The following is a 13,232-nucleotide window of genomic DNA, read 5'->3' as shown; positions in this document are numbered from 1 at the left end:
TCATCTCGCTTTATTGGCCGAGGGAGCCGGCGTCCAGCTTCCGGGTCATGTGGCCAGCAGGACTAAGCCACTTCTGGCGAACCAGAGCAGCGCACGGAAACGCCGTTTACCTTCCCGCCGGAGCGGTACCTATTTATCTACTTGCACTTTGACGTGCTTTCAAACTGCTAGGTTGGCAGGAGCAGGGACCGAGCAACGGGAGCTCACCCCGTCATTGCGGGGATTTGAACCACCGACCTTCTGGCAAGCCCTAGGCTCTGTGGTTTAACCCTCAGCGCCACCCACGTCCCTGAGTGGAGTTACTGGGCCATAATAACCCTTTGTCCTACTTGCTTGCTTACCTGGGAGCAGGCCCATTATATCCCAGAAGGCTTCCTTTAATATCTACGGGATTCCAAAGCAGTTTGCTTGAGCTGAATTATACTTGAACTCTCTCCCATGAACACAAACATTTTGGAAAAAGCAGCTGACTACATTAGCGCTGCAATACATTAGCAATAGTCTCTATAGATTTTAGCTCGGCGGAATTTTTTACATAGGTGGCATTTTTGCTGAGGTTATGATCTGTTTTTATCTTCCTGAGTTTATAATGTTTTAACAACTACCTCTTGTTGTTTTAATGGCGTTCTGGTTTATATTTCAATATCCTATGGCTTTTTTAAAAAAAAACCCCAACAATTCATCGTCAGTTCTTTGGGTCATCTTTCAGGTCTCAAAGGCAATATGCTAAATGCATTATTATGTCATGTGTTCCCAACTAAATCATACTCTTAAATATATATATATATGCTATATGCTAAAAGCATTATTATGATTGTGTTCCCAACTAAATCATACTCTTAAATATATATACATATTAAACACCTGGTGGGGTCTCAGGGCAGTTCACAGAATAAAACCAAGATATGTAAAACCACAAAATACATAATGAAAATAAAAATACGTTTTCGCTATCTTAACTCCAGTGTCGTTTAATTCTCTCACTAATCCACTGCTTATATCTCAAATCCTGCTAGCAACAGGCATGTCTAGGTGACAGGAGAACCCATCAGCGTTCTCCAATCCTCCTCGTCATTTCAGGGCCCTGGGTTCGAGTTCCGTGCTGGGCGAAATATTTCTGCATTTGCAAGGGGGTCGGATTAGATGGCCATCAGAAGGTGGGGTCCCTTCCAACTCTTGCCACCCTGTGATTCTGTGATAATCGCTGACTACCAATAGATTCAGCCACTGGGACCAAAGGTTGGAGTTGTAGTGCCTTCGCAACTTCTGGAGGGGCGCAGATTGTCTATCACCTAACTGCAACCTTGGACAACACTTGACTCGCAAACTGCAACAGTCTCTTGGATATGCATGTGTATGTTTTCGATTCATGGGCGCAGGGGGTGTATGTATACAGGCCCCCCCATCAAGCAAATAAATAAAAATACTTAACTAATCGGGACGTGGGTGGCACTGTGGGTTAAACCATAGAGCCTAGGACTTGCCGATCAGAAGGTCGGCGGTTCGAATCCCCGCAATGACGGGGTGAGCTCCCGTTGCTATTTCCAGGTTAGTGGAGTCTGTAACCTGAAGCGCATATAACCTGAAGCGTATGTAACCCGAGGTACCACTGTATATTTATCCGAAAGTCCTCAAGCTTACAAACTTCAAACTTAAAAATTAGCTGATGAAGATGAATACATCGAAACAGGGCCCTATCCTGGTTTATGCTCAACGATTGAGGTGCGTCTTATGGTCTGGTGCGTCTTATAGAGCAAAAAATACGGTAAATTACGATGGAAAACTAAAAGTGGTTCTTTCATCTCAAGCGAACGAGAATGAACCAGGCAGTAGCCAGGAAAGGCAAACGGGCGCTTCCTCGACTCATTAAACCGCAACACACGCACTCATTATCTGTGGAACTCACCGCCACGTGATGTTGGACTAAGCGGGAGAGGCCGGAAAGCAAAGTCACTGGACCTGCCCCAAGGTGAAAGACTTCTGGGAAAAGATTTATAATGAACTGAAAAAAATGTTGAAATATACATTTATAAAGAAACCAGAGGCCTTTCTTCTTGGAATAATAGGTTTGGAATTGCCCAAGAAAGATGTTAAATTGTTTTTGTATGCCACAACTGCTGCTCGAATTTTATTACCGTATTTTTTGCTCTATAAGACTCGCTTTTTCCCTCCAAAAAAGTAAGGGGAAATGTGTGTGCGTCTTATGGAGTGAATACAGGCTGCGCAGCTATCCCAGAAGCCAGAACAGCAAGAGGGATTGCTGCGCAGTGATCCCTCTTGCTGTTCTGGCTTCTGAGATTCAGAATATTATTTTTTCTTGTTTTCCTCCTCCAAAAATTAGGTGCGTCTTGTGGTCTGGTGCGTCTTATAGAGCGAAAAATACGGTAGCTAAAAAGTGGAAAACCCAGGAATTATCAACGGTGGAAGAATGGCAGATGAAGATGATGGAATTTTCGGAGCTGGCCGACCTAACCGGAAGAGTCCACGACCAGAAGGAGGAGGAGTATCAGGAAGAATGGACAAAATTCAACAATTATTTAGCTAAATTTGTTAAGTTAAGCTAATTGGAAATAGCTTGCAGGCAACAGATTGGCTTAGGGATTTATATAAGTTAAGTGATGTTTAACATGTACAATTTTGAATTGAAAAGATATAAGGATGTTAATGGACTAAGTTAAGTATATAAGAATTAGGATTTGGAAAGCCGCTATAAGGATACGTATGGAAATTCAACCAAGGGGAAGCGAGGAAGTCACTTAACAATGTTAATAAGTGTAATTTTAATAAGGTTATGATTTATGTTTGTTTGTGTGTTTTGTTCGCTTATAATTTTGTGAAAATTAATTTTGAAAATTGGGGGGAAAGAGAGAGAAAGCAAAGTCACGGAGGAGAAAGCAAAGGCGAAAAAGATGGAACCTCCCACTTCCACGGCGGTCTATCTTTGAACACAAGATAGAAGGGATAGTAAGAGAGAGAGAGAGACTGGGGGCTATTCGTTTCGTGTGCTTTCCAGATTGGCAACGGCCGGAGGGGGGTGGGTTGGACTTCGGTCTGGGTAAATAACAGGTAGCAAATGAAGTAATCTCCCTTCTACCCACGCTATTTTAAATGAAAACAAACACCGGATTGCGCGTAGTAGGATCAAGCTCCGTGTAAACGGAGTCGCTCCGGTGTGTCGAGTTTTCCCGAAAGCAGCGCGTTAGTAAGGTTTGGCTGACAATATTTTCGTATAGTCCTCATCAGAAAGCCTTGAAGGGGTGTGTTGTTTGTGCGCGTGCGTTTTTGCGCGCGATTCCATTCACACAGAGCCCTCTCCGAATCCGAATTAAGCCGGATGGGACAGGAAACAGAACCCTTCGCCCACCAAAGGGTCTGTTTACTCGGCTGGCCTCTCTCCCTCCCTATCTGAGCCGCGTTGCCTCGGTTATAGATAATTGATCCTCGCCGCCATTTGTAAAATGAAGGAGCTATATTATCGATCCGCCTGCGAGGGAGAGAGGGGGGGGGGAAGGAGGGGGTCGAGCGGCGATGGGGGGGAGAGGTCACTGAGATCAGCTGATTTTGACCTATTCAGCAACATCCAAGCCTTGGGAATAGGGGGCTGGGATAATAAAAATGGCTCCATCTTATATGCATATGAGTTTAGGAAGAGACGGATGGAGGGAGGTCGAGGAAGGAGAGACTGAGAAAGGAGGGAGGAAGGAGGAGAGAAATCGAGGGTTGGGTGGAAGGAAATAATGAAATATGGACTGGGAAAAGGAGGATTAAAAGCAGCAGAAATATGGGTAAGAGAAAGGGGGCGGGGGCAGGGAGGGGGCGGGTCGGGTCCCAAGCGCCTTGCGACCGACATCTCCCTCCGGCCTCAGGCCCGAGGACAGCGTCCTTCAACCGGGGAAGAGGCTGAGCCCGCGGGACTCGCGGCCACAAGATTCTGCGGAGCACTGGAAAAGGGGGCTAGGCAAACTCGAGGGGTTAAGGACGCAGCAGCGTTTAAAAAGCAGAGACATCACCTTGCCAACAAAGGTCCTTATAGTTCAAGCTATGGTTTTCCCAGTAGTGATGTATGGAAGTAAGAGCTGGACCATCAAGAATGGATGCTTTTGAATTCTGGTGCTGGAGGAGACTCTTGAGAGTCCCATGGACTGCAAGAAGATCAAACCTCTCCATTCGGAAGGAAATCAGCCCTGAGTGCTCACCGGAAGGGCAGATCCTGAAGCTGAGGCTCCAAGACTTTGGCCACCTCAGGAGAAGAGAAGACTCCCTGGAAAAGACCCTGATGCTGGGAAAGATGGAGGGTGCAAGGAGAAGGGGACGACGGAGGACGAGATGGTGGGACAGTGTTCTCGAAGTTACCAGCATGAGTTTGACCAAACTGGGGGAGGCAGTGGAAGACAGGAGTGCCTGGCGTGCTCTGGTCCGGGGGGTCACGAAGAGGCGGACACGACGAAACGACTAAACAACAATCTGGGCTCGCCACTGGCCTGATCCGGCAGAACCCTTATTGTCTTCTTCAGGCTTGTCAGTGGAAGGGGCCACCGTGTCCAAACTGGCGCACACGCGACAGTGTTCACTGGCGATTCCATGGTAGGTTTTGAGGAGTACCATCAATCAATCAATCAATCAATCAATCAAACTATGGCTGTCCCCCTAGACGTTCCCTGGTCGGAAGAATGCAGTGACCAGCGTTGGAAACAGGAAAGGGGGGGGGATAATGGGTTTCTGGGGCTGACTGTGCGCCCAAACCAGCCATTTATTTCCTCTGAAGTCACGGGTGGAAATTCCACACGGGGGTGGGGTACAGAGGTAGCCCTCCAAGCAAGGATGTCCCTCACCTCTGGGCTCACTGGCAAACCTTTCAAGGCCCTTAAATTCTCCCTCGCCTCTCCACGCCTATTGCTAAGCGTTCCTTAGGGCACCGATTCGGCTCGCCTCTCTAACCACAGATATTAAGATCCAGATTCCGCCGTCTCCATCTTCGAAGCTATCAACCTATTTCTCAATGTTTGGTTCCTTGTCTGTTTTTTAAAAAATGATGATTCCAGAATCCGCAAAGTGTTCAGCATTTGATCAATCCATGCGTTTATTTTTAAAACCATCGCTTTTTATTAGAAAAGCACATTATTATCTTTGCAGCTCCAGAGACCCTCTTGTTATTAAGTAAAGGAGTAGCGGCTAAAATGATTTGCCTAAATTCTGCTCAGAGTAGCCGGTAGACCCATTGACTTGACTGACTTCCTCTTCTCCCTCCGTTTCAATGGGTTTGCTATGCCCCAGGCCGCAGTTAGCGAAGGGAAGGGATGTCAAAATTGTCTATTTTTTTAAAAAAATTAATTTTTGATATTCTCATTTTTTAAAACAACCCTCCCACCCCAAATCTTTACATAATCAACCCTCGACTTTCCTCCCCTCCTTTCTGCGGTCACTTGGTTTATATCAGATGGGTGACCCATACAAATATTATTATTATTAATCCAGTTCAAGCCTAATTTCTAATTTCCTCTTTGTATTCCCTTTTCATTATTTCTTACTGGACAGGTTTATGTCGATCCTGCTAATGTTCTAAGTTGTCTACAATGCCTCTTCAGCTAGCTAGTAAATTTTCCCCCATTCTGATTTTTAAAAGTCTCTCTTCTTGGTTTCTTATTTCTTCCAGTAAGTTTCGCAATTTCTGCATTCTCCCATCAAGAAAAATTGCCTTATGGGTTGGCTCAGACTGAAATGGACGGGCGAAAAGATTTTAGGCCTATCGATTTCAAGAGTTCCTACTTTTAGTGTAATTTAGTTGGAGTTGACATTCGTTCTTCGTGTCCCTTAGGGTCTACTCTGAGCAGGGCGCAACACCAGATATTATTATTTGCGTTCCTTACTATATATAATGGTGAAGGAGCGGTAAGGAATGCAAATAATAATATCTAGTGTTGCGCCCTGCTCAGAGTAGACCCTATGAAAGTGAGTGTGTGTGTGTGTGTGTGTGTGTGTAATAAAAATATTAAAATCGTTTAAAACGAAACGGCATTTTAAAGACACCACACACGCCCACGTCCCTCTTTATACTCGTTGATCAGCGAAAATCTGCTGTGAATAAAACGCAGTTGCCAAGTTGTCAAGACCGCGTATAATCTGTCCACACGCGCGCGCGCGATTGACAAGTGTACAAGCAGACAAGAAGCTGCTACGGGTGAGCAAGGGGGATTCCGTTTCGGGATTCGTTTATTAATTAATAGGGCCAGTTAAAGAATCCATCTGTTTAAAAGCGAGCTTTCGGCTGGCGAGAGATGGATAGATAGAATAAACGTTCAGATGGATAAGGGGAAGGAGAGAATGAGAGAATGATAAGGCGGAGGAGAATTCCCTCTCTATAGGTTAAGCGTGCTCATTCATTTGAACATTATTAATATTAATTATGTTTTTTAATATTCTGTTGGGAGCAGCCCAGAGTGGCTGGGGCAATTAGTCAGATGGGCCTTATTATTATTATTATTATTATTATTATTATTATTATTATTACAGGATTATTATACCCAGCCACTCTAGGCGGCTTACAGCATATATAAAAATATAGTAAAATATCAAGCATTAAAAGCTTTCCGATACGGGGCTGCCTTCAGATTATTATTATTATTATTATTATTATTATTATTATTATTATTACATGCCCTTCATCAGCAAGTCCCATTCATCTACACGTATAGGGGATCACAGAGTAGTGTAAATAAGCGCATTCAACTGCATTCGATCCCTGAGGCAATTGCGGGTTTTAGACTTTGCAAGTTCCTTGCAGGCAGAGACCTGCGCGTCCTCTCTCGCCCCGCTTTCTCTCTTTTTCCTCCTTGAATCTCTCTGGGTTCTGAAACTGCCTATTCCCCCACCCGTCTGTGGGCATCGCAGGATGAGATCCTCGTCGCACAGCGGATCGCGCGCGCGTCTGGTGCGCCATAGAGCGCTCGGTCCTGCTCAGAGACTCATTGAGTCCAGTGGACCCCATGCGTTTTAGTAGGTTTTGCCTTCGACGGTTACGCACTGCTCAGGGTAGACTAATGGACACGGATAGACGTGCCTAGTTTAGGCCTTGGTTCGTTTCAACGGGTATCCTTATGAGCAGGACTTTTGCTCTCAGAAGCGGCCTACGTGGTTCTCTCTCCCGCCTCATTTAATCGTCAACGACAACCCCGTGAGGTAGAACGGTGGCGGCCCAGCGTCCTAAAACGTTTGGATAGATGGATGGACCGACGCGTGTCTCTCTATTTCTGTGTGTGTGTGTGTCTAACCGAAGTAGGAAACGGATCACGCTTCGCTCATGCCTTAGCTAGCACCCGGATTCTGCTCTTGCGCACGTCGGAACGCTGTGCCTGTGTGTGGCTCACACCAGGCATTATATTCACCTTCAGTTCTGGGATAAAATATTCAGGGTTGTAGCTGAATCACAGCAGAGGCGTTGAAATGAGGGCACCTAAATTGGTCGTGCCCTTTCAATTTCAACGGGTCTGTTCTGTCTCTTGCCCCGGGAGCAAGGCCCATTCAACCCAAGCGGGCTTACTCCTGAGTAGGCAGACACCCGAGGGCGCTGCGATTGTCCCCAGATGCTCCCTGCAGCCAGCGATCATAGACAGAAAGGAGAGAGGAATAGGCCCCAATGTATATTGTGCAGAAAACCGGGGGACTGAATAAACATCGATCTTCGTGTTGCCCTTGCGCATCTCCTCCCCCCCCCACCTTTTCCCTGGAACGCCGCCGCTCCCTTTCTCGACACGCGGCAACGGGCAGGGATGGAACGTGTGAACGGACTTTCCCCCCAATACCCTGGAAAGCGTAGCAAATTGAGGCGATTAAAAAGTTATGAGGATGAGGAGGGGGTGTCACCTCCGCCGGAGCTGATCCTCACACACGCCAGCCACTTCCCCTGAGGCTCGGGGCCGCGAATCAGCGTACACGCATCCTGACCCACACACCTGTAAATCACACTTTTCTTGCAGGGGCGGGAGTTCCTGTCTCATTCCATTCACAAGCACACCCCTCCCGCTCCCCAACGATTCCTCTGCTTCTTCCCCTAGACCCCCCCTTCCCTTCTTTCTCTCTCACCCCCACCCGCCTATGACATTCCCCGCGGGCGTTCAGACGACCGTGTTCCCTCTTCCAGAGAGGCGCGCGTCAAAGTGGAGAGTCCAGGCGGCCAAGTGTGTGTATGTGCGCGCGCGGGCGTGAAATTTACAGCTGTTTGGCTCCCGCCCCGCACCCCTCTCCGGACCCCACCACGCAGCCCCCCCCAAGTTTCTAGTCCCTAACGCGAAGCCACCTACCCGCCAGCCTCAACGCAGACATCCTCTGGAATTCCGGTTCCTGCAACCATTTCCACATCCGTCGGAAGGTCTCCCGCCCGGACTTCAGCTTACTCCACGGCTTGGGGTTCCTCAAGAGGTCGGAGAGGGTGCCCTGCGAGCGACACAGGATCCGCTGGGCGAAGATTGCCTGCGGGATGCTGTAGCGCTTCAGCTCCGCCGTGATCCTCTGCGCCACTTCCTTGGTGTTGATTTCTTCCACCTGCCCGGAGCCGCCGCCTTGCGAGCCCGACGCGGACGAGCCTTGCCGCTCCCGCTCGCCCAGCAGGGCGCCGTTGGCTTGCCCGTGGGGGTGCCCTCCGTGGGGGTGCATGCCGTTGAGGGAGGGCATCATGCCGGAGCCCGGAGCCCCCAGACCCCGCGCCAGGTGCTCCTCGCTCCTGGATAGCATGTGAGGGTCGAAGCCGTTGGGCGAAAGTAACTTGTCTCCAGCCAGGTGGGCGCCGGGGCCGTAGGGGGCCAGCGACTGCTGCCCGTTGTGTAGGCTCAGGCCGTTGGAGAGGGGCGACAGCGCCTGCCCCATAGACGGCATATCCTTCGGGTAGTGGCCGTACAAGTTCCCCATGGAGGCGGCCAAGCTGCGCTCCTCGCGCATGAGGGTGAAGCTGCCGCTGACGCTCCCGGAGAGCCGCTGGTGGTGCGGCGGGTGGTGCGGGTGGGGGTGCGGGTGGTGGTGAGGGTGGTGGTGGTGGTGGAACTTCTCGGAGACGGTGGAGATGGGCGGCAGGTGCTGCAGAGGCGTCAGAGTCGTGTAGGTGCTCATCCCCGAGGGCGACTCGCAAGCCATGCTCATAGCCGGGTGGAGAGGGCCGCCCAAGGTGTGCTCCGGCCGGTAGTCTCCCGCCCCGTCGAGGATAGACGCCATGCTGGAGACCATGGCCGGCCGGCCGTGCGAGGAGACGAGGTTGCGGTGCGCCGACGGGGGAGGAGGCGGAGGGGGAGGCGGCGGCGGAGGAGGCGGAGGCTGCCTGGCGTGCGCCCCGGCGGGGCTCAAGAGCTCCCCGGCCTGGTGGAGGCTGCCGAGCCCGTCGAGGCTCAACTCCATCGCTCGCTCGCTCTCCCCCGGCCAGGCGATCCCTCCTCCTCCTCCTCCTCCTCCTCCTCCTCCCCCTCCTGGATCTCCGCCTCCTCCTCCCTCCCTCCTCCTGTGTCCCCCGCCGCCTTAAGCCAGATCCATCTCAGGAGATCTCCATCCGGATCTCTTCTGGGCGCGCGCGCAGGCGGAGGAGCGGGTGGTGCTCAGGGGCCGCGGCGGCGGCAGCGGCGGCGGGTCCCCACCCCCCCCCCACCCCCTCCTGCCCAAAGCTGCGGGGATGGGCGCTCCTGTCCTCTCGGCGCTAGGCTCTGGCTGGTCTCGCTCGCTCGCTGGCTTTTCTCCTCCTCTTCTGTGCGCCGTGGCTGCGAATCGCGCGGCTCTGCTCCTCGGCTCAGCCTCCCTCTCGCCTTGACGTCACGGCGCCCAGCTACGGTCTGTCCGCCCCCCCCTCTCCACCGACACCACCCCCAAACACACACACACACACACACACACACACACAGACACACACAACCTGCCCAGCGTGCTCCTAACGAGCGCCCACCTGCCTGCCTCAGTGTGGCTTCTCTGGTTCCTATTATGAATGTGATTTCTGCCTCTCTCTGTGTAGAAGGCAACGACAAGGGTGTGTGCCCCCCTTTCTTTCTCTCTCCCTCTCCCCCCTTTCTTTCTCTCTCTCTCACACACACACCACAGGGAAAGGCGAGTGCTGGGAGGTGGGCGGGGGGGGGGAAGCGGGGGGTGAGGGGAGAGGCGGCAGCAGCAGCGGGGAGTAAGGGAGAATAGCGATATAAAATCAATTGCGGCTGGAGGGTGAGCGAGAGTTTCAGCTGGGCTGTAGTGCGGGCGGTGAGGGGGGAGAGTGTGAATCTGTGGGGAAGGCGAGAAGGAAGGAGGGAGGGATAGGGGTGAGATTGAGAGAGGGGGAGGGAGGAGGGGTGGGGGAAGGAAGGAAGGAAGGGTTGGAGGAAAGGAAAGGAATGAATGAAACAGGAAGCAACGAGAAGAAGGAAGGAAGGAAGGAAGGAAGGAAGGAAGGAAGAGAGAGAGGGGGGGTGAGATTGAGGGAGGGGGTGGAAAAGGAAGGAAGGAAGGAAAGAGAGAGAGGGAAGGAAGAAGGGAAAGAAAGAAAGAGCAGGGAAGGGTTGGAGGAAAGGAAAGGAATGAATGAAACAGGAAGCAATGAGAAGAAAGGAAGGAAGGAAAGGGTTAGAGCAAAGAAAGGAAGAAAGGAAGGAAAAAGGAAGGGAGGGAGGGTGAGATTGAGGGAGGGGGTGGAAAAGGAAGGAAGGAAGGAAGGAAGGAAAGAGAGGGGGAAGGAAGGAAGGAAATAAGAAGCAATTAGACGAAGGAAGGAAGGAAGGAAAGAAAAAGCAGGAAAGGGTTGCAGGAAAGGAAAGAAAGGAATGAAATAGGAAGGGAGGGAGGAAGGAGCATCGAAGGGTTGGAGGAAAGAAAGAAAATGAATGAAATAAGAAGGAATGAGACGAAGGAAGGAAAGAAGGAAAGAAGGAAAGAAGGAAAGAAGGAAAGAAAGAAAGAAAGAGGGGAGCAGTGGAAAGAGGGAGGAAAAAAAGGAAGGAAGGAAGGAAGGAAGGAAGGAAGGAGGGAAGGAAGGAAGGAAGGAGTACTTAGGCTATGTCTCTTGGGACAGGTTAGCTGAGCTCCTGAGCAAGCGCCCCGTGCCCCCCTGCCCTCTTCGCCCCTCGGCCCCGTCCGCCTCCGCCCCCGACTGTATCAGCGAGCCATACATCACGACACTCCATCGCGCCTAATCTCTGCCTCCATCTATCAGGGGCTTTTCTGCTCTATTGGTCTATCTATCCTCGCAGGGGAAGGCTAAGAGCGCGCTCTGGTTGTGTGTGTGCGCGCGCGTGTGGCGGGGGGGGGGGGTCCACACCGGAGGCCAGCCTTGCCCACCCCCCCTACTGCAACCGAGGCTTCTCATCTGCCTAACCTTTGTGGGGATCGCTCTACGCGCCCCACACAGTCCCAGGATGACCTCTCTCCTTCCTAGATCCCCACCGACACCACCGGCCCTTGGAGACGGCGTGGAAGGGGGGGGAGTGGCTCCGGCGCTCCGCTGTAGCACAGCCGCCCTCCCCGCGCTGTGCCCTTATCGATCACTTCAGATCACGGGGGAAGGGAGAGAGAAAGGATTTCGCAGATGGTCTGTGGGAAGTATTGGGGGGGAGGGGAGCGTTTCCTAATGGGCCCGGATTAAGGAGCTGGGGGCCCCCCTCCACAAAGGGTCTTCATTGACGCCTCAGGTCCAGCTATGCTCCAGAGACAGCCTCCTTAACCTACGTGGGGAGGGCGGACCACACCGAGAACAGAAGCTTAAACTAGATAGCCCTGGATTTAAGGATGGGTTTAGGAACAGCTCTTCGGGGTTTCGGACCAGGCGTCTCTCCCAGCCCCCTCCCCCCCCCGGGGGGGGAGGAGATATAGGCAATAGAACCTGGGGGTCTTCTGAATGCCATAAGTTCTGTTGTTGTTGTTGTTTAGTCGTGTCCGGCTCTTCGTGACCCCCTGGACAAGAGCTCGCCAGGCCCTCCTGTCTTCCACTGCCTCCCGCAGTTGGTCAGACTCATGCTGGTAGCTTCGAGAACACTGTCCCACCATCTCATCCTCTGTCGTCCTATTCTCCTTGGGCCCTCCATCTTTCCCAACATCAGGGTCTTATCCAGGGAGTCTTCTCTTCTCATGAGGTGGCCAGAGTCTTGGAGCCTCAGCTTCAGGATCTGTCCTTCCAGTGAGCACTCAGGGCTGATTTCCTTCCGAATGGAGAGGTTGGATCTTCTTGCAGTCCATGGGACTCTCAAGAGTCTCCTCCAGCACCAGAATCCAAAAGCATCCATTCTTCAGCGATCAGCCTTCTGGATGGTCTCAGTTCCCAGGCCTATCAGGCTTCAAGCAAGGTTACTGAGGGGCGTGGCTTGCTGAGAAGGGGCGTGGCCAGGCTACAGCTCTGAGGGCCAAGTAGAAGTGCTTCAAGGACCACATTCGTGAACAGAGTGTGGGGTGTGTCCCTGGGGAGAGGGTGTGCAGCCTGGGGGCAGCTCTGGGGCCCTGACAGATGGACCTGGAGGGCTGTTTTCAGTGGCTGGTCCTCACCTTCCCCACCCAGGTCCTTCTCCCCCATATCCAAAAACTCTTCTCCAGCTTCTCAGCTGAAGAATAAAGGCTGTTCTCTTTGGGCTGTTTCTAGCTACATTCTACTCAAAGTAAAGGTAAAGCGATCCCTGACCATTAGGTCCAGTCATGACCGACTCTGGGGTTGCGGCGCTCATCTCGCTTTATTGGCCAAGAGAGCCGGCGTACAGCTTCTGGGTCAAGTGGCCAGCAGGACTAAGCCGCTTCTGGCGAACCAGAGCAGCACACGGAAATGCCGTTTACCTTCCCACCAGAGAGGTACCCATTTATCTACTTGCACTTTGACGTGGTTTCGAACTGCTAGGTTGGCAGGAGCAGGGACCAAGCTATGGGAGCTCACCCCGTCACAGGGATTCAAACCGCCGACCTTCCGATCAGCAAGTTCTAGGTTCTGTGGTTTAACCCACAGCGCCACATGCGTCCCTTCTACTCAAAGTAGCCCCACTGAAATTAATAGAGCTACGTGACCCAGGTCTGTTCATTTTAATAGGTCCGCTCTGTGTACAGCCAACATTGGATTTTGTCCAATAATAAATGAATATAGTCCTAACCTGCCCTTCGTTGATACAAGCACAGCAGGGACTGGCCACTGACCTCAGAACCAATCAGATCAGTTTTCCTTTTCCTTGTTCCACCTGTGGACTCTTCAGGCTCTTTCAGGAGGGAAGCATCTCACCTGGAAAAGGACGAGTGTGGGCAGCTGT

The 13,232-nt window shown here is 51.6% G+C and overlaps 1 protein-coding gene across 1 annotated transcript in view; it reads right to left on the bottom strand.

Moving 5' to 3' along the window:
* The window catches only part of ONECUT3 (one cut homeobox 3), a 64,716-nt gene extending 55,247 nt beyond the window's left edge, over nucleotides 1–9,469 (bottom strand). The window contains exon 1 of the mRNA XM_083483973.1: nucleotides 8,298–9,469. Coding sequence (XP_083340099.1) covers nucleotides 8,298–9,381 — 1,084 coding nt within the window. The 5' untranslated portion in view covers nucleotides 9,382–9,469. The remainder of the gene's footprint in view (nucleotides 1–8,297) is intronic.
* Nucleotides 9,470–13,232: the final 3,763 nt, after the last annotated feature.

The sequence above is a fragment of the Podarcis liolepis genome (genome assembly GCF_965112155.1).
Source record: "Podarcis liolepis genome assembly, chromosome: 18".
NCBI classification, from domain to species: Eukaryota; Metazoa; Chordata; class Lepidosauria; order Squamata; family Lacertidae; genus Podarcis; species Podarcis liolepis.
This window is presented reverse-complemented; position numbering and strand designations above follow the sequence as displayed.